The sequence below is a fragment of the Cyprinodon tularosa genome, unplaced genomic scaffold, assembly GCF_016077235.1.
Source record: "Cyprinodon tularosa strain WSP-4 unplaced genomic scaffold, ASM1607723v1 ctg377, whole genome shotgun sequence".
In the NCBI taxonomy this organism is placed as follows: domain Eukaryota; kingdom Metazoa; phylum Chordata; class Actinopteri; order Cyprinodontiformes; family Cyprinodontidae; genus Cyprinodon; species Cyprinodon tularosa.
The window spans coordinates 993,315-1,015,397 of record NW_024039093.1 but is presented as its reverse complement, the minus strand read 5'-3'; the positions used below and the strand labels follow the sequence as shown (position 1 = coordinate 1,015,397).

Genomic DNA, 22,083 nt, shown 5'->3' with positions numbered 1-22,083 from the left:
CTATTTTTCATGGCGACGATCTAATATTAACACTGGGTTCATTCGAGGAACTATTTTGTTTACAAATTTGGCGGAGCGATCTCACTCCAAGGAAAGAAAAGTAATTTGAAAATATTTGAAATACCGCGCGAAGGATTCCTATTGGCGCAAAGGCAAGAGGGCGGGGCCTAATTACAACCCATTGAACTTGGTTGTATGCATTTGAGTCTTTCTCGTTTTTGTCTATATATATATATATATATATATATATATATATATATATATATATATATATATATATATATATATATATATATATATATAATGCTGTTTTGTTCAGCAGCATTTATTTAAACTCTTGAAATGCTGGGAACAGTTAGGTGCAATACATGGGATCTTAAGTTAGAACTTCAATAACCTTCCTAAATTATAGGCTATTCTGGAATTCTTTTTCTTTAACAATTTCCTACATATGGACCTCCATAGGAATAAACCATAAATATTACATAACCCTTTAATCCGTGTATCATTCGTTCTTTCTATTTTCAATTGCCAATCAAAAAACAAAAAATAAAAAATTGACTGGTTATTTTGTTATTTGTTTTTTATGGTTAAACCAAAAACGAAAAAAGGATTTGTTTTTCATATATCAATTCTAAGCTCAGATCAAGAATACGAAATGGAAAAACGGACAGCAACGCAGAATTTGTTTTTAATATTTAATCAGTACAGTTTACGTGACCCGGAAATAGCTCTTTGCGCAGCAGTTGGGGTAATGAAGTAGCTACCATGGCGACGCTAGAACCACACACTATGTTGATCGAGAAGCTGTTTGTTGTTGCTAGTTAAAAGTACAGTGCACAGAAAAGTTTCAAGAAAAAAGTTATACCTGGAAAATCCTGCAAATTTTCTCCGTTGTCATGTCCTCCTCAAGAGTCACACGCTTGGATCCTCGAAATAAAACGTAACTGTCCATGGCTGATAGGTCCGACTGCCTTATCTGGTGCAGTTTGATCGAACGTGGTGGGAGTAAGCCAATTGTTTTTTTAGCTAACGCTCCACCAAACTTCCGGGTCATGTAAACTGTACCGATTAAATATTAAAATCAAATTCTGCGTTGCTGTCCGTTTTTCCATTTCGTATTCTTGATCTGAGCTTAGAATTGAAATATGAAAAACCAATCCTTTTTTCGTTTTTGGTTTAACGATAAAAAACAAAAAACAAAATAACCAGTCAATTTTTGATTTTTTGTTTTTTGATTGACAATTGAAAATAGAAAGAACGAATGATACACGGATTCCCTTTAAACACACACTGGCACATTTGAAAAACGTCTATCTGAGACGGAAACACCTTCGCCTTCTGGAGAAATTATAGTCGAACCCAGCTCTGCCATCTACTGACCAAAACATGCAGGTACATCAGAACGCCTAATATAGGATCAGAGGAAAAATACTGGAATATGTTTCTCACAAATGATGTAAAATAAAAAAGAATAAATACAGTTTTGAGCATCAAATACATTTTCGTCATTTATTTCTTTGTGAGCTGACAGATTTAACTACATAAATTTAATAGATAAAACATTTGACCAGTCCTGACAATCACTTTTAACACGTTTAAACTGTTCGTGTTGATTTGGTCTGTGCTCATTTATAAATTAGAATATAATCAGTAAATCAATCTGATTGTTTATTCAATAAAAAGTCAAACTCCTATTATTTTAAAAAAGATTGACAAATTTCACATGTTTATTGCTGTTGATTATGTACCATAAAGTGTGTGCACTCAGTTCTTGGCTGGAGCATATTTTACATACATTTCTGCATCAATATGATGTGAAATGGAGGTTACCATGCTCTGACACTGCTGTGGTGCAAACGAACCCCAGGTAGCTGAAGGATGCATTGTTTGCTCTGGTGTCTTTGTTTGCATCTTGATACTTGGTACTTTCTGCAATTTGTAGTCGTGCAGAAAATAAAATGAATATCTTAATTAAGCTTTTTTTAGAGAGACACATATATTCTAGAATTGCGTTGCTTAAGGTGGCTGCACGTTGGAGTAGCTCTGCTAGATTGACTCTGATATTCTTTTTAAAGAGAACTTTAATTCTTCCATTTTTGGGTCAGAGTATCTTTTTTCTGATGTTTTTCATCTCTGTTGATGAATGCTGGGAAACTGGAGCGTTTTTCGCTGATATTTTTTTTTCCTTTTTGGATGCATGTTTTGATGTGTAACCACAGCAACCCAAGGAAGTTGATTTTTTAAACCCGGGAGCATCTCTGTAGCATCTCTAAAGCTGAAATAATACCTGAACTTCTTCCACAAGTACCAGCTGAGTTGAAAAGGGGGGCACCAGGGATACAGAGCAGGAACAATGAGATGAGAGAGGAACAATAAATATAAGCTATCTCTTCCATCAATCATGGGCATTGCAAGATCTTTAGGAAACAAGTTAGAAGAACGCAGAAAGAATATCAGCAATGCAGCATTATGTGTCTTACTGAAACATGGCTGCAGGACCATATCTTTGATGCAAGCGTCTCTCTGCCATGCTCTCTGACCATATAATCAGACCAAGATTTAAAGAAGACTGGGAAATTCAAATAGGCAGTGCTTATGAACAACAGGTGGTGTCATCCAGGACATGTTACTGTGAAGAGTAGTCACAAAGCAGGTTTACTGCAAAATCTAAGTTCTCTAAACCTGAAAAAGGGGAATTTCCCGTTTCACAAAGAGTTTCCTCAACCTCTGTTTCAGTCACCGTAGCAACCATTGTCCCCAGAGCTAACCTGGTCGGTAGCAGGTTTTCTTCAGTAAACTCCAAGTGTCCTCTCTTCCTGCTCTCCATACAGCCAATCACTGTTTTGTGTCCTGATTTAGTACGACTTTTTTTTGTATTTTTGTGCATAAAAAAATTCACTAGGTCCATTAGATACATGAGGTTTTAAAAACCAACATTGCACTTTCCTTTTTGATAAAGCTTATAGTTAGAGTGGCTCAAGTTATCCTGAGCTATCTCTATTGTTATGCTGCTGTAGGCTTAGACTGCTGGAAGACATAGGGACCTCTTTTTCATCATTCTGCTTCGTACCAATAAATAAAAAAAAAAAATTAAAAACAATCCACTGGACTTGGTTTCCAAGTTTGAAGACATTTCGCTTCCCATCCAGGAAGCTTTTTTAATTCAAAATGTCAGTAATAGCGTTGAATTTGAGGTTTTATACACTAGCCCAACAAAGCCCTGTTTTTGTTTTGAAAACAAACAAATTGAAATAGACGAAGCGGTCCACCCATTTGGGGGCTTCTTTTGTTAGACTGAAATACCCCATACCCATCTAACTGTCTGAAAGGTCGGTCGTTAAAGGGGATTGTTGGGCAGGCTGAATAGATGAGGTCCTCCACTCTCCTGTACACGGGGTGGGGCTGCAAATGGGAAGGCATTAACTCAATAGCTGCATTGTAAGTTTTTGAAAGCTAGAACCTGAGACCACCCCCTCTGTTTAAAGTTGTTTTTTCTTTCTTAACATATAGCTTCCTTCACGCCCCTCTCAATCCACCTATTTCTTTATCCAAAATGTGAACATTCTGGTCCTCAAAAGAATGTCCTTTGTCAATAATTTGTAGATATAGCGTAGAGTCTTGTCTAGAGGAGGTTGCTCTTCTGTGTTCAATTCAATTCAATTCAATTCAGTTTATTTATATAGCGCCATATTCACAACACATGTCATCTCAAGGCACTTTACAGTTCAACCAGATCATACAGTCAAATTGATACAAAGTTTTCTATCTAAGGAAAACCAGTTGATTGCATTGACTCATTGACTCAAATACAATCCCCCACACTAAGCATGCTTGTAGCGACAGTGGAGAGGAAAAACTCCCTTTTAACAGGAAGAAACCTCCAGCAGAACCAGGCTCAGTGTGAGCGGCCATCTGCCGAGGCCGACTGGGGTTCAAGGAGACAGAAGCAGAGATACAAAAAGCAGCTGTAAAAGGCGGCACCGTCCAGGAAACACACAGCCAGGCAGACGAGCTCCAAGGCAGCTCCCATGCCAGAGGACGTAGAGAGCACATCCACTCAGTCACGGCCAGAGAAACAGGACCACACTGGAAAACAGGCCGATCTCCAACATCTATAAACAAGGGTGTTGATGGAAGCAGCACAGCTGATGTTTCTTTCCAGGATGACGTCACAGCCAAACAGGAACAGACGAGGCAAAGCTACTCTGAGGAAAAGCAGAGAGAGCAGAAGGTTAGAGATTGAACTAACAGATTCTGCAGAATAGGAGAACAGAGAGAGAATGAAGCAGAATGATGAAATGGGGGTCCCTATGTCCTCCAAAAGTCTAAGCCTATAGCAGCATAACTATAGAGATAGCTCAGGATAACCTGAGCCACCCTAACTATAAGCTTTATCAAAAAGGAAAGTTTTAAGCCTAGCCTTAAAAGTAGACAGGGTGTCTGCCTCACGGACTAAAACTGGTAGTTGGTTCCACAGGAGAGGAGCCTGATAACTAAAAGATCTGCCTCCCATTCTACTTTTAGAAATTCTAGGAACCACTAGTAAACCTGCAGATTGAGAGCGAAGTGCTCTGTTAGGAACATAAGGAACAATCAGATCTCTGATATAAGATGGTGCTTGGCCATTTAAGGCTTTATATGTGAGAAGGAGGATTTTAAATTCTATTCTTGATTTAACAGGAAGCCAATGAAGAGAAGCCAGGATAGGCGAGATATGATCTCTCTTTTTAATTTTCATCAGAACTCTGGCTGCAGCATTTTGGATCAGCTGAAGGCTTTTAACTACAGTTTGTGGACTTCCTGATAGTAAAGAATTACAATAGTCCAGCCTTGAAGTAACAAATGCATGGACTAGTTTCTCAGCATCACCCCTGGACAGGATATTTCTAATTTTTGCAATGTTCCTCAGATGAAAGAAGGAAATTCTAGAAACCTCTTTGATATGGGATTTAAATGACAGGTCCTGATCAAAAATAACACCAAGATTTTTTACTTTATTATCTGAAATCAGTTTAATCCCATCCAAATGAAGTGACTGGCTAATCAGTTTCTTTTTCAGAGACTCTGGTCCAAAGACTATAACTTCTGTTTTATCTGCATTCAGAAGCAGAAAGTTAAGAGTCATCCAGGTTTTTATGTCTTCAAGACATGCCTGTAATCTATGTAATGGGTTAGCTTCATCTGGATTTATAGACAGATATAGCTGGGTATCATCAGCATAAAAGTGAAAATTAATCCCATGCTGTCTAATGTGTTGGGCCATGCATTTGTGGAGAGGTTGTTTGGTTTTTCCAAACAGTCTAACAAAAGAAGCCCCCATTCCAAATGGATGGACCCCTTCGTCTGTTCCAGTTTGCATGTTTTCAAATCAAAAACAAGGCTCTCTCTCTATTCTCCCACTCTGCAAAATGTGTTAGTTCAATCTCTAACGTTCTGCTCTCTCTGCTTTTTGTCAGAGTTGCTTCACCTCGTCTGCTCCCGTTTGGCTGTGACTCCATCTTGGAGAGAAACATCAGCCGTGCTGCTGCCATCAACACCTTTATTTATAGATGTATGAGTGCAGCCTGTTTTTCAGTGTAGTCCTGTTTCTCTGACTGTGACTAACTGATGTGCTCTCTTCATCCTCTGACATAGGAGTTGGTTTGGAGCTCGTCTGGCTGGGTGTGTGTTTCCTGGACAGGGCCACCTGTGGAGCTGGTTGACAGTTGCCTTTGTCTCCTTGAACCCCAGTCGGCCTCAGCAGATGGCGGCTCACACTGAGCGTAGTTCTGCTGGAGGTTTCTTCCTTTTAATCAATTTGACTGTATGATCTTGTTGAATTGTAAAGTGCAATGGTGAAATGGAGCCATAGAAATAAACTGAATTAATTTTAATTAAACAACAAGAGAGTCTCTTCAGTAAGAGGCTCATCAAGATCCGGTGCAAGAAGATGATACAGAAGATCCTCCCTGCCTACAGCTATCAACACCTGTTTAAAATAATTACCCATGAGTTACTGCATATAGTTCTGCTGCTATAGGCTTAGACTGCTGTAGGACATAGGGACCCCTTTTTCATCATTCTATCTCTATTCTCCCACTCTGCAGAATCTGTTAGTTCAATCTCTAACGTTCTGCTCTCTCTGCTTTTTCTCATAGTAGCCTCATCTGGTCTGTTCCTGTTTGGCTGTGACTCCATCCTGGGGAGAAATATCAGCTGTGCTGCTGCCATCAACACCTTTGTTTCTAGATGTTGGAGATCGGCCTGTTTTCCAGTGTAGTCCTGTGTCTCTGACCATGACTGGCTGGATGTGCTCTCTTCATCCTCTGACATGGGAGCTGGCTCGGAGCTCGTCTGCCTGGCTGTGTGTTTCCTGGACGGGGCCGCCTTTTACAGCTGCTTTTTGTATCTCTGCTTCTGCCTCCTTGAACCCCAGTCGGCCTCAGCAGATGACCGCTCACACTGAGCCTGGTTCTGCTGGAGGTTTCTTCCTGTTAAAAGGGAGTTTTTCCTCTCCACTGTCACTACAAGCATGCTTAGCGGGAGGGATTGTATTTGAGTCAATGTGTCGATGCAATCAACTGGTTTTCCTTAGATAGAAAAGTTTGAATCAATCTGACTGGATGATCTGGTGAACTGTAAAGTGCCTTGAGATGACATGTTGTGAATTGGCGCTATAGAAATAAACTGAATTGAATTGTTTAGTTCAGATGGTTCAACATAAAGAATGTTTGATATGTTGCTCATATCCATGGGTACGTCTGTGCGTCGATTTCTTGAATCTCTTCAAAGATTAGCTGGTGTTTGGGCATATCTCTACTAAACTTCTTCCCTCCACTTTACTTTCCTGAACAACTGATTGATCTGAACAATTCTGAACATTTTCTGAGAAACTAAATTGCTGTATTTTATTATCTATGAACCATATTAAAATAAAAACAAAGACATTCAATTATTAAATGTTGCTTTTATTTTTTGTCTTTTTTTTTTTCCAAAGTTCCTTGATAATCTTCACAAAACTGCATCGTATTCCATACTTCTCAAGCTGACGGTGTCTCTCGCTGTTCCAGATTATCGGTGGAGGAGGGGGTGTGTGGGGGGAGGGGTTGTGCGCTGTTCTGGACAGAGTCCTGAAAGGATGAAAGCAGCTATATTTCTTTTTATTTACCAGACAAATAAAAAAAAAAATGTTTTGGAGAGATCCGCATTGGCAACGCTGCAAGGTTCAGGGTCAGAGTCTCTGCAGGAGTCCTGATGCGCCAGGCTTTGACATAAAGAGCGGGACTGGAGGAAACCTTCCGGGGGCTCAGTAGCAGAACTGGGAACACATGTGCATTTGTGATTGGAGGCTTTAAGGGTTGCATGACAGAACATATACAGACAACAGGCAGAGCACACGGAAATGATTCCTTCCTGAGACAATTGGTGCGTTACAGTAATGATGGTCCAGATGACAGGTGTTAATAAAGGTGAAGGCGTTTCGGTGTAAAGTGAGTCACAGGGCTTCTGGCTCCTCTGGATCCGTCACACGTTGCTGCTTACTGTTGAACCTTCACTGACAGGCACCAAAAAAGAAGACGGCTACAATCAAGTCCTGTCCCAGCCGACTCAAACCGATTCATTCAGAGAGTACCGAGAACAACAAGTGTTTAATACAGAGCATATGCACCATCCCTCACACTAAACCTCTCTTTAAAGCTGAGCTGTTGTGAGCTAAATGAGCCGTCCAGGCTGCACACGGCCTCTTATCACCATTTTCTTTTATTTATCTTCCTACCAAAAGGTGAAAAAACAAAAGCTGTGCTTCAACAGGAGTATTTATTATCAGGACTACAGGCATGGGCCGGGTACTGCTATCAGTGTTTGCCAAGGTTTGAAAAAGAATGAGTGGAAGCAAACGCAGTGTTTTCTGAATGAGTCAGAACCTTAAAACGAACAGACATGTCCAGACGAGTTATTGGAGGCAGGTTTTAAAAAGGATCCCCAGAGGAACCAGTTTGTTTATCAGAAAATTAAAGTGTATATTTGGGGTGTGTCGCCCTTTATGCTTCAGAACAACTTCAACTTTCCCCATCATAGCTTTTAATTAGATGCCAGAGAGGGCTAGCCTGGTTGGAGTTCTTTCCCCCGGCCTGCTGGGTCGGTGCACTGCCAGTCAGCTGGCTGAAAGAATGTTGTTACACTTTTACCCCTCAAAACAAAACAAAAAACCCACCAATAATTCAGCTTAAAACTATTGATTTTAACAGCTTGTTTCTTCCGTCTGAAAGTAATGTTAACAATTTAGAAGGATTCCAGCTGGAGAAAAAACTGGAATCTGATCCAGGACTTGTGGGGGGAGCTACAGATTAGGGTGATGGGAAGGAGGCCTTCCAACCTCAAAGATAAACCATCAAATAAATAACACGCAAAAAATTACTCAGCTATGATAAGAAGGGCTTATTTTTTTGATTGCTGGAATAAATTACTTTCCACATGCTTTATTTTAATTTATATCAACAGAAATGTTTATCTACTGGTTTTATACGAATACCTTTTAAATTATGGATCTTTTACTTTATAAAAATGGACTGAATGAAAATAGTTTGAAATATAAATCAGGTGTGTGAATAACTTGGGTTTTACCGTCGTCTTGGAAACCAAAATAAACTTTTACATCGATTAGGGATGGACTGACCGATATATTTAGCAGATATTAGCATTGTTTTTTACTTATACCGGAATCTGCTGATGTTTGCATTCGTCTGGCGATTCATTTCCTGGATTAAGCAGCCGTTGTTCTGTTTTTATTCTTCTGTTAATTTCAAATTTTAAGTCATTTTTATCATTTTGAGGAAGAAGAATCAACATTAGGTTAAAGAATCAGACCAAAATAAGAATCAGCAGCCCATATCAGTGATTATTTAGGCTGATGTCACAATAATTGGTATCAGCATTGGCCTTAAAAAAATATCTATACCGGTGGATTTCTGATATCGATGGTGAAGGTCTCATTCTTGTATTATTATTATGAATTTAAGAAAAACAAATGTTTTAAAATCATAAATACTACAGATATGTAATAAAGAATGTCGTTTGTTCTTGTTAGAAACTCGTTTCCATTCTGTGGGATTTAAAATCAAGCAAATATGACAATTTTCTTCTTCATTTGTGTTTTTATTACAATTTTCCTTATTCTGAAATCAAATAGTCAGAAAGTGAGGCATTTATTTACTCTTACTGAGCGAAATGCAAACCGGCCCATGCCTAGTTATCATAGAGTAAAGACACAGCTTTGAATTTAAAGGGGCGGGAGTCGGACGTGTGTGCGAAGGTCACATTCTGAACAGCCAGTGATCGGTGAAGGGCTCGTCCAACACTTTTAGCAGGACATAAAACATGAAAGAACTTCCTTCAGTAAAAATGTGCTCAAAAATGTATTTTTTCTTGAACCACATAAACTAGAACAAAACACAGGATTTCAATAAAAAAACAAAAAAATAAGGCGAGGCCTAAAACTCTTCATAGTTTTAAAGAAATGAATACAGCTTATTTACACAAACTCAAAGCCACTTAAAATACACCTCAATAATGACTCTTCATTAATTTGATTTCTTGAGAGGACCTGTGACGATATCATACAGCCAAGTTCATACAATCAGTTTTCTTTTCATTCTCTTGGAGGAAAAAGCGGAACAAAAACAAAAAAAAAACAGAACAGAAGAAGCGAGGATTAAAGGCAAAAGAAATCCATCCTGGAATATTAGGTTATATTCAACGTTTCCTGTGAACATTTGTGTACGACTCGAGAGAAATGTCAACATCATTTTTTTTTTCTTTTTTGTTATTCATTATAATATACAAAGGTGAAACTGAAAGTCTCTCATTAATCTTTGATAGGTATGAAAGAGATTCGAACAGTGACGGAGTCCCAATCTCAGCGCGGTAAACTTGTCCTGGTGTCAGCCTGGCCGTTTTTCTCCCGGACACGCCAACCACCTTAGTTCTGTAACTCTTTTATATATATTTATATATCTTTTGTACAAAATCTGGTTGTTTTTCTTTGAAAATGAAAACAAAACAAAAACAAATGCGGAAAGAACCCAAGTCTTTAGAGGAGGAGGGTTTTCCGATGAGCTCCGCTGTCGCAGCTTGTCTCAGAGAAACGAGGACAAAGTGTCTGCTGTGTGTGAGAGTCAGTCATGGTCCGTGTCTCCGTCCCGCCGCGCCGCCCTCGCTCGCTCCAAACAGCCGCTGCGTCCAGACCCGTTTCCGTCCTTTTTAAGGGAAGGTGGAGAGAGGAGAGGGGATAGGAGGGAGGTGGAGGAGTCATCAGCGGGGTTTATGGCGCGGCTCCTGGCGGCCCCCTTCCAGCCTCGCCCCACCCCCCTCCCGCATGGAGAGCGTTCCTTAGTGACGGAGGCCTTCGGAGGAAAGGAGGCGGCTCTGCCAGTCTCCTGTGATCATCAGTTTGGATCAAAGCCCGCCTCCTTCGCCCCCACATTCTGTTCAGAACCACGTGGGAGGAGACCATATGACGAGGAAAAAAAACACTTAAAAAGGAGAGAGCGGTTACTACGGCGACTGGGTGGCGGGACTGCTTTGGGCCGAGCTGGGGGACAAACTGGGACTGCAGCTGCCTGGGGGGGCTCCGCTGGGCCTGCTGCCTGCAGCTCCGCTCTCCAGTCCCTCCGAATTCTCCAGCATCTCCTGGATGAGAGGCGGCATGGATCCAGGGATCTCCATCTTCAGTGTGATGACGCGCTCGGCTCCTGCAGACGGACAAACACAACGTTTTACTCATTTTATTTACTCCTTCTCTTGTATGACAAAGATGGATCCAATCCTGATCTGGAATCAGCTCAGAGGTTCGGATCAAGGCTCACTTTTCCTGACCTGAATTAAAATTTTAAATTCCAGACACCGTCTACCATCAGTGACTTTTAAACCCATATGAGCCACTTTTATTCAGGCTAACTTTTATAATCCCTGCCTCCTTTTTCTGCGCAGGTCTGGTTCTGCTGGAGGTTTCTTCCTGTTTAAAGGGAGTTTTTCCTCTCCACTGTCGCTACAAGCATGCTTAGTGTGAGGGATTGCTGAAGAGTCAATGAGTCGATGCAATCAACTGGTTTTCCTTAGATAGAAAAGTTTGAATCAATCTGACTGGATGATCTGGTTGAACTGTAAAGTGTCTTGAGATAATTGTTGTGAACTGGCGCTATAGAAATAAACTGAAAATAAAATAAACCGCAAAAACTTTCTAAAAATAAGTAGTATTCAACCTATCTAACCTTAATTTGAGTAGGTATATAAGACGATCTGCCAACAGAAAGAGTATTTCTACACTTAAAATAATATAATTAGATATTGTTGACTTGAAATAAGAAAATGCAGTTGTGTTTTTTTATTTCAAATGTAAATTGGCAAAGAGTCTCACCTCCCTTCTTACTTTAAGAAAAAATACACTTATTTTAAGAAAAATTGACTTAGATTAACATTTTTTTGCAGTGTGTGCAACATTGTATTTAAGACCAGCTAGATTTATTTGCTGATCATTTCCAATAAGCTATCAGTCCTTTTATCTAATGTGACGCGTTTCACAAGCTGGAGAGGAGCTCAAAAAGCAGCCATTGAGTTATATGAAAAACAGCAAATATTAACACTAAGAGGCAATTATATGTTTGTAGGGCTGAGACTTAAACATGTTAAACGAGAAAGCTTTAATGCTTAAAAAAAAATGACACCATTAAGGACAGATTTTTTTTTTTTATAGCAGAGGCCTTCAGGGAGGCCGTTTCTTGTTTAAATCTGACGCTCAAACAGCAACACAACCTTCTGTTCAGACTTCTAAGGAATCATTTTTCAAAGAAGTTGCATCAAATTTAAGGGCTTCTAAGAAAAATCTAAAGGAGTATAAATTCCAAACCATCTGATGGTTAAATAACCTCAATAACGGATTAAAAAAACCATAAATATTTCTGTCTCTGTGCTCATAGGTTTATTCAATCATTCCGGACTCTAAATTTAAAATGTTCTTTATTTTGTTGATATATAGTTTTAGATTGATCATGATTCCTTTAATTTTACATTCTATTATTATTTTTATTATTTTTTGTTCACAGGATGAAAGTTGAAGATTAAAATTTAACCCAATTTCTGTGCATAGAAATGTTATTGTCTTTTAAAAAAATAGTTTTTTGAACTTCTTTTGTATCATTTTAGGTGTAAACTTTGTCTAAAAGTTGTACTTAAGTTTAATAGAAAACCTGTACTTTTTTACTTTTACTTAAAAGATGTTTAGTCCTCACATGACTTACTAACTCAAAGAGTCAATTTTTTTGGAAAAATACTGGAATTTCTGTACCTTTATGTGAAGTTAAATAAGCGTTTCACCAAATAGCTGTTCCTATATAATTGAAAACAAAGAAATAAGCGATGAAGAATGAACCTTTAGCGCTGATGCTTCTCAGGTCAGTAATCTTCATCAGCATCTTGGGGAACATGTGAGGTTTGTGGGGCCTCCGTTTCCGTACATAAATCTTCAGGGCCTCCAGAAGGGGCTCCTGCAGGATGTCCACTTTGTCAGCTTCTTCTAAATCTTGCCGATCTAAAAAAAACAAAAACAAAGGGATGATTCAATAATCTGCTTCTGCCTTCTTTAGAGAAATGCTAGAAAATATTTCATGTTTGATTTTGATGCGTCAATCAATCAATATTGAATTTTTATACAGAATTTGCTCATAAACATTTGCAGCAATCTTTACATTACTGAATAAAAATGAGTATTTCCACCTGCAATCTTTACATGCTCCATTAGAGGGCAGTATAGCGGAAGATACAGCAGGCTTTTGAGGAAAAACTGCAGGCCTAAAACATGCCTATCATAAGTATTTGCTCACTTAGGTTTGAGAGGGGTGTCATACCTCCACACAGCAAGCAGATGGCGCTAAGAAGCCCCGTTTCTGCATCATCCATCTCCAGAGGCAGGAGCTGGTTGGCGAAGGCAAAAACCAGGTCTGTGAGGGGACCAAAGCCGGCGTTATGCATCTGGGTTCGGTTTAGCGTGAGTCCATCTGAGAAGGTCATGGTATCTTGCTCCGGCGTGTAACGAGTACAGATCCGCAGTATCTGGAAAGAAGGAGGATATAAAAATATAACCTGATATCAAACGACTGAATTTGGATGAAGGAGCGAGCGGCTCTTCGTACCAGAATATCCAGACAGGCAGCTTTGAGCAGGGTGATCTGGTCCGCGATGGTGAGCGTGGTGAAACCCGGCAGCTGCTTGGCAAACTCCACCGTCTTTATGATGCACTTGGTGGACAGTTCGCTGAACTTGTCCCACAGGTCGATGTCCAAGGAGACGCGCCTTTCCGAGCTGTTAGTCTGTGAAGACATGGACGGCTCAGACGACAGCGGCCGACAACAGAAAACGACACGGCGTGTATTTTTGAAGCCACTGACCGTAGTGTATTTGCCCAGCTGGCAGAGAGAGGGGAAAGTGTCCTGATGCGCCTTGCGAACCCTGTCGATCATCTGCTCCGTGTCTGGACTCAGCACGTAGCTCTCTGTGCACTCCTGCTTCTTCTCATCCTTCTTCTTCTTGTTCCGGTCGTTCCTCACAGCTACAGAGAGCGGAGAAAACACAAGGAGTTAAACCGCCGGACAAAACATTTACAGTGACTCGCAAACCAAGACTGATTCTAAGAACCTTTTCTCATTTTAACAGCTTAACTACAAATCAGCATCTGTTTTATTGCTGAAAAACTCACTCCCACAACTTTTTACATGGAAAATCTGAGCTGCAAGAATTTTGTTTTCAGCCCAAGTTATGACCGACACGATTAATCGATTATGGACAGAATTGTCACCTAATTTAGTAATCGAATCATGGTTAAAAATGAAACCCACTCGGAGCAATACTTAAGCAAAAACCAAGACAAATATCTAAAAATGTTGAGTTTAAAAAGAATAACTTATGTTTCATAAGTTCTATCCAGAAGTCCTTAAGCAAAGTAGTTTTAGTTTAAATTTTGAATAAAATCTTCTTTAAATAACCTTTTTCTATGTGACTATTAATGGATTTATTGAAATAATAATCGATTTGCTAAATAATTGTTAGCTACACAAGCCCTGATGACCTAAACGTTATGGTAACACCTTCCACTGCAATTCAAACCTTAAAGTCCACATTTCATGACTTATTTAGAATTATGACCAGCTCAAATCTATTAAAAAGCACTCCCACAGCATAATACTGACACCTCTGTGTCTCACAGGAACATATGCATTGTTAGGTTTCCAGCACAGAGTTTGTTTAATTCAGCTTGACTTTACTTGGAGGTTTTAGAGGAAATGTCAAACTAATCTCACAGTTTTTACATTTAGAAAGGTTTTTAAAGACGTTTCGTTTATCTCTGATAAAGAAGTTTTTTTCATCTGCACAATATACTGATTCTGTTCGCTTTAATGCAATCTCCATCAACTTAAAGGCAGGAATGGAGAAATCCAACCCCTTTTTTGTGCAGCGGCGGCAGAAAGGCCTCCTTTTGTTTTCAGAGGCTGAAAGACAAATGTTGTGAGACAGCTGCATCCAGGAATGGCTGTGGTAATGGTGTGAGGAGAGGGAATAAGATTTGACATAATCCACTGTTGTTTCCCTCTGGGCGATCTGGCTGAGAGCATGATCACCCCAAATGACAGAAAACACAGGGCGGGTGTTTAGCATTGGAATCCCATTACAAAGCCGATCCATATCTCCCAGCCTATCCACACCGGCTCTGATTACGTCCTGTAAAAACGTGCGTGTGTGTAGATTGGATGAGATGGGGTGCCGGTTGATGAATAGTAGTGGGGGATGAAGCTATCCATAAGGCTGACGAATTGCCACAACTTTCATTAGGGGTACCAGCTAATGTAATAACATAATATGACAAATATCCAGCCTCTAATGGTTTTAAAAGGGCTCGGCTGTAACGTCCACAACGGGGGAATAAAAAGGCCTCCAGCTTTTTCTCTCCCCTTCCACCCCCCCATCACCCTCTCAGATTGTTTCATCCTCCACAGATCAACGTTAGAGACGTCCAAATGAAAGAGAAAAATTAAAAAACAACTCAACTCCTTGTGAATTATTGGACAGTATAGTTTTAATAAAACCTCTTCTCAGACTGAAAAATGTGTAATTAGGTTGTTATTGATGTTCTTCTCTGCTGGATAGAAAGCAGCTGAGACACTCATTCAGTCACTGCGTAGCTTTTGACCCAAGTATTACCTTAGTTTGAGATAAATGAAATGATTTTCCGATCAATATAAAAGCTGCCTTTCATAAAAAACTCAGCTGTGTAACCAAAGAGCTTCAGAGCCGCTGTAGGTACCAGATCATCTCGGTACAACTCCACTCTGACTGTATTGCACCCGATTTCTTAAGGATCAAATCTCTTTTTGGGTCTCAACATATTATTACCTATACGTGCCCAATTTTTTACATTTCTTTGGCGATCTAAAGTAGCCGAAAGTAGAAAACAATCATTTTCAGTCGTGAAGGAAAGTACTGCATTCTAAGTTCTGCTGGAGGTTTCTTCCTGTTCAAAGGGAGTTTTTCCTCTCCACTGTCGCTACAAGCATGCTTAGTGGTGAACTGTAAAGTGCCTTGAGATGACATGTGTTGTGAATCGGTGCTATAGAAATAAACTGAATTGAATTAAATAGCATAGCTCAGTCTTAATTCAATTTAATTCAGTTTATTTCTATAGCCTAAATTCACAACTTTTTCCTGACCTGAATGAAAAATTTAAATTCCAGACTTTTAAACCCATATGAGCCACTTTTATTCAGGTTAACTTTTATAATCCCTGCCCCCTTTTTCTGCGCAGCAAAACAGTGCAGGAACAGGTCTGGTTCTGCTGGAGGTTTCTTCCTTTTAAAAGGGAGTTTTTCCTCTCCACTGTCGCTACAAGCATGCTTAGTGTGAGGGATTGCTGAAGAGTCAATGAGTCGATGCAATCGACTGGTTTTCCTTAGATAGAAAACTTTAAATCCTGTCTGATCTGGTGAACCGTAAAGTGCCTTGAGATGACATGTGGTGTGAATTGGAGCTATAGAAATAAACTGAATAGAATTAAATAGCATAGCTCAGTCTTAATTCACTTCAATTCAGTTTATTTCTATAGCATAAATTTAAAACACGTCAGCTAACCGTCTGAAAACTAAACAGTCTTCTATTGAGGACTGGAAAGGAAGTGGTGGCCTTGTGGTTAGGGCACAGAGCTTAGAATCCTAAGGTTGTAAGTTTGAAACCCACTCTCACTCTTACAGTAATTTCAGAACGTTGGCCAATGCTGGCAGGTTCTCCTCTGATCCATGTTCTGCTAAAAGCGTAATCTTTTTTCACATCTCTAAGTCCACTTCATATTGCCAGACTATAACAGAATCATTGAATTTATTGCAACACAGACGTCTCTATCTGCTCTTTCATCTCCATCTTCCCCTTAAAAACACACAATCACAATTTCCTGGTCTCAATCCGAACCTGGATCCCAGTAGGTATGCATGCTGAGGCCATCTGACAGAGGGGGGCCCCTGGACTGGGGCCAAGGAGGGGAAAGCACAGATCTGAGCCGCGGCTCATTCATCAGCCCAACGACAGGCCTCCCTGCCTGGGAGAACATTAAAGCAAGCAGGAAGGCGGGGGCTGGAAGCCTGATCCTGCATTATGCTACCGCTAAGCGCAACACAAGATGAAGACCCTGCTGTGATCATGTTAATGTGTTACTACCCAGGGCTTATTGACACTTAGGAGGAAGCTGCTCTTTCTTCACAGGAAAAAAACACAATCATGCCTTTTTTTCTTCCCTACTGATGATATAATTATGTTTTGTAAAAGTTCAGCCTGTCTGACAGAACTTGGGTTGGAGGAGGTTTACTGCTCTGATCTGGGGCAGCCCTGCTGAAGGGAATCAGTGTAGTGTTTGCCACAAGAGGGGAGGGGGGGGCTGTTGGGCCAGAGCAGAGCCCATGTCCAATTAATTCACAAATAAAAGTGGGGCATCCCCAGCGCCCAGACATTACCCGCACTGACAAATTGGCAGCACAATCATATGCCGCACAACACAGTTTAATGAAGTCATTAAAGAACTATTAGGCGCGACTGGCGATCTGTCATGGCGAATTGCCACATGCAATAACTTGGGGGAGGTGGGGGGCCGGTTCTTGAGGTTTGTGCAAATGAATGAAATACGGTGTTGATTTCCTAATGTGTGTGTTTGTCAGCTTCGATGAATGCATCTTTTCAAAACGCATTAGGACAAGGCGAAGGCTAATGGAGCGACGTTCGTCCCAATCGTTTCTGTTTATTTCATTTCTGTGATTTACGGGAGGCCGAGTGACACCCGTCCATCATTTCACGCCGACGCCGCATCTCAGCAGAACGTTTGCGTCTCTGTGCGACACAAACAGACGAAGGTGTGTGTCTGTGTGTGTGTGTGTGGGGGGGGGGGGGGGTCGTTGTAATTCGCGTGAGGAAAATTAAAGCGCTGGCAGCTCGTCCATCACCCAGATTAAATTCAATGGAAAGATAAAAATGTCAATGTTTCTCCCCTCCTGCTCCTGCAGCTCTTGGCCCTGGGCCACCGTCAAGAGAGATGACCCCCCCCCCCCCACCTCCACCTCCACCCACAGGCTCTCATATTCCTCCTACCCCCCCACTGCGCTCTGTTTTCATTCTGTCTTCACTTCTCTCTACTATCTCTCCTCCTCAGCTGATGTTATCCCCACTTTCAGCTCTTCTCTATCATTCTGCGCTTCATCTTATTTTACCTTTATTACTTTGTTGGGTGAAGCCTTCCTGGAGGAAAATGTGGGCGCCTGGGTGATATTGGGAGTTTGGTGGTGTGTGTGTGTGGGGGGTGTGGGGGGACTAGAACAAACACGGCTAAGGAAATGTGCGACCAGAAGACATTTATCAGAGGAAAAGCCAGAAATGTGCCGTTGGACTTCCTGCTTTTCTTTCTCCTCTGACTCTCTCAGAGCAAATCACTTCTATTCTCCCAGAGCATCAGGAAAGTAAAGAGAAGGCGGAGAATTAAGGGTGCAAAAGATGGTTGATCTTTAAAAAGCCTGAAGCCCAGAACACCGAATGCGATTTTGCGTCCGATCCGACAGAATATCGTGTCGGAAGAGATCGTGGCGTTACGCAGTCACTGAAATTTGATGGGGAGGAAAACTTACGATTTGCTGCAGGGTGCAGCATTGCCACGTCTATTCGACTACGCAGCAATTCATCAGCAATTTCATGGGTCTGACAGGAAGAGAGACTCATTTACAAAGTAAAACACATCGGCTTTGGGGGAAAATACTGAATAAAATCTCACGGGGAAAGAGTCAGTTTTGGAGTCTCATATCATGTATATAGTAAGCAGAACAGACTGTTGCAGAAACAATTAAGGAAACATTAAAAACTAGAATATTTTACCCATGATAAGAGGACAGAAATGGATAAAATAGCGATCCTCTTTGAGCCTCACAAAAAAAAAACAACGGGGGAAGACGGAGCAGGAAAGCAGAACTCATCTCTCTGCCCTCTTTATGAAACAAAACAAAAACTTTCATAAAGTTCACAGATCCATCCCTGAGAATCACCTCCCTGCCTCAGTCTGCATATAAACCGTCCCACAGCCTCTAAAGCTGCATTTCTCTTTTCTTCAGACCATCATGTTCCCATTATGTTTTTAATAAAGGCCTATAAGCATTCTGGTTTGAGATGCTGCACAGGCTCATTAAGTGGGGCTTAGATTTATAGCTGCGCCGATTCTTTATTTTAAAATCTATTTTTAATAACTTTTTATAATCAGTTCCATAAGTGAAAAAAACAAATCTGCATAGACCGGCTTGCTCTGCATAGCTGAAGCCTCTCTATACTCAGTGTGACATGGAAAAAAAAAATTTTAACTTCCTGAAAAAAACATTAACCAATAACCATGAAACAATAAAAACGTCCCAACTATAAACCCACAGTTTAGAGCAATAACAGTAGAGGATTTTCAGAGCTTCACAGAGGAAGATAAAAACAGTTTTACTCGACATAACAGCCAATCCACGATTTTCTAAAATCTAGTAACGCTAATCACCAAATGCCAATTAGTTCATTTAATAGGATTCAATACAGTTTATAGTTATAAAGCAAATCACAACAAATTTCACCTGAAGGAGCTTTTCAGAAAAAAAAAGAAATCCAAAGCATCCATTCATACTGATTCCAGCGGCCTAGTAGTCAGGGGATAGAAATCCTAGGGTTGTGAGTTTGAAACCCACTCCCATGCTGCACAGTGGCAGCCCACTGCTCCCCCAAAGATGGGATGGATTAAATGCAGAGACTTAATTTCTCCATTATGAGATCAATAAAGTTCAATATATTTATTTATTGGATAAGAAGGTTTCAAAGCAAAGACCTGATTAAGACTCTGCAATGTTTATTCTTTCTGAAAGAGCAACCTAAAGCGTTATCCATTTAAAAGTTAACTGAACTGAATACTCACTGAATACTGACACCTGCTGGACACTTAAAATCACTACAGGCAGCCTCTGAGAGACTTAATAGTGTTGTGGAGGGTTTTCTCAAAGTTTTTTTCCACTTTGAAAAAAATGCGCATGCGAGAGCGTGCACAAGCCCGTTTCTCCTGGTGCACGCTCTGTTTAAAGGTTGCTGCTCTCATAGCTCATACCAGCTTACTGTGCCCAAACGTCTGCCCTAACCCCTAAATCCCTCCATTGCTAGATAGAGCAGGGATTATATTGTTAACTGACCATTTGGACAGATAATCATTTCCAAGTTGGGTCCACCGCGTGATGATTCTGGGATACATCTGCCTCTTCTGGGGCCTTTCTTTTCTACTTATACACTTCTCTAACGACCCTCGGCCATTTTCAAAGAACCGCAGTGAGAAAGCTGAGCTTCAATGACTGTCTGAAACCATAGCTCACCACACATATACGCCTGAAAGTGCGCAGAAAAAGATAGCTAACGAAATGAGCACATAGGACGGTGTTACGTTAACATATCACCAGAATGATTGACAATTAGGAGGACCACTTATTTAGATGATCCACCCTCTTAAATAAAAGTTAGTCCTCTACCTTTAACTGACTCTGATTTGATGGCCTATAAGATTTAAGCCTTGCTATAATGTATTATTTCTTATGTAATGTCAATCCTTTATTGTCCCACAATGGTGAAATTCCCCCTATGCCTCTAACCGATTCCCTTGGTGAGAAGTGGGCTGCACTGTTGGCACCCGGGAGCAGGCTGGGGTTAACGGTCTTGCTCAGGGACCCAGAGTGGCAGGAGTGTGGGGGGCTTGAACCTCTGGGACCCAAGCTGAGTTCTCTAAGCACTAGATCACCACTCCCTATTATCTTTGTTTTTAAATTGAAAATATGTTGTAACTTAGATGCAATCTATAAATGTGAGCATTTAATGAAAGTGAATATATGAATAATGACGTTATAGGATTTATAATAAGTAATAACAGCAAACTAAGAGTCACTTTGAAGTCGGTTTGAATTCAGTTAAGTTGAGACATAACTGAGAGGAACAAGATGACACAACCAGAACTTTGAAACAAACATGAGATGAAAATATTCCCACTCAGGTCAAACCTTTCTTTTTTTATTGAGGCTGATCTTTCTTGATTAATTTGATGATAAACTGGAAAAGATTGATTTTTTTTTTTTTGTATTGTTTAGAAGGAGGTGCTTATGAAACACAGCTCCTGTTTCTGTCACGTGACTTTGAAACGATACGCGCAGCGACACAGGTTTTGACATGCGGCTGAACATCAGTGTTGCTGGAACCATCACTACTTCCTACATGAAAGCCTTTCAGTCAGTGAGGCCTTAAAGACACGGTGCTCCTGTTGGTAACGATGCGATTAGATCAATGAACTGATATTTCCTGACATCTCTAACCTTGGATGGATGCTTAATTCCCTCTTCTCTTTCCAGGTCATAATTAGCAGTCTTCCTTTACAACATGCTGTCAGGTTAATATTAAACAGGCAGAAGGATTATAGGCATTTTCTCTGAAGCTCATGAGCGGCTCCCATCGCCCCCTCCCCTCCTTCTGATTCTGTCTTCCTTGGCATTGCCACCTGGCAGAAGGCCTGGTGCCGTCGTCTGGAGCTGTCTGCCAGCAGTCGCAAGGTCACCAAGACGCCCTCGGCTGCTAGTGGGGAGTCCACCTTCTGCACGGAGGAGCTGAGCCGTTTCTGGTGCCACCTTCACGTTCATCCTTTTCTTTTAAGGCGTCGTCACCTTGGGCATGCATAATTACGGTCTTTGCATGTTAAATTGTGGGCGCTCAGATGAAGGTGGGCCTTCTCGTGTCAGGAGTCCCCACTGGGCCCAGATGGCCCGGCTCTCTCCCTCAGCACAGCTCATTTTCCTCCCTTTCACTGACCAAAGTCACTTTCTGTCACCACAGGATGAGCAATCTGCAAAATGAGCCCAAACTGCTGGCAGAAATAAATAAAACTGAAAAGAAGTAAATAAGTTGAAACGCACAGTGGATTCCAGGCAGAGGAACTCCGTTCTGCTGTACCACCTGTTAGTCACTAGATGGCTCTCCAACTCCACTCTATGCCAGGGTTGGCTTGCAGTGTGCAACTGTGTGTAAAGGAGGCTGCTGTGATACTTCATACCATGATTAATGGCCCCATTCAAAGGTAAGGAGCTCAGAGGATAACTTCTTTTACTGTAAGCCACAAAGCCGCTGCGCAGGGAGCGCCTGGTGCGCTTTCTGCAGCAGAGCGAGGAGGTAAATAGTTTGGGGAAAGACAGGAGGCTCAAAGAGAGCAACAGAGGCAGTTCGCATGCGTTTAAAAAAGATGCGAGGTCGCCGACGATGAGAGATGCTTTCATCTGGATTTACCCTTTTTTATATCTATTTGGTGTATATCTGTAGTTAGAAGAACGACGGGGCTCCTCCACGCACCGGTGCTCATCCAGGATCAGGCAAACACCCTGCAGCCCTCCGAGCTCTCAGTGGTCACACCTCCACCAATTACTGTATCAAGTCTGGCTGCTCGTGTGCTGGGTGTGCTCGCAGAGCCCCCCCCCTCCCCCGCGGGGG

General features: G+C 41.1%; 1 protein-coding gene across 3 annotated transcripts in view; it reads right to left on the bottom strand.

The window, feature by feature from the left end:
- Positions 1–9,122: 9,122 nt before the first annotated feature.
- Positions 9,123–22,083, bottom strand: part of raraa (retinoic acid receptor, alpha a) — a 293,848-nt gene continuing 280,887 nt past the window's right edge. For 2 of the 3 annotated variants that reach the window (XM_038296756.1, XM_038296757.1), the window contains 5 exons: positions 13,425–13,585; positions 13,170–13,346; positions 12,885–13,089; positions 12,410–12,568; positions 10,537–10,733 (listed from right to left, as the gene is read on the bottom strand). In XM_038296756.1, the coding sequence (XP_038152684.1) occupies positions 10,537–10,733; positions 12,410–12,568; positions 12,885–13,089; positions 13,170–13,346; positions 13,425–13,585 (899 nt within the window). Of the gene's footprint in view, positions 10,734–12,409; positions 12,569–12,884; positions 13,090–13,169; positions 13,347–13,424; positions 13,586–22,083 lie in introns of all 3 variants that reach the window. The other variant, XM_038296754.1, reaches the window with a different exon arrangement.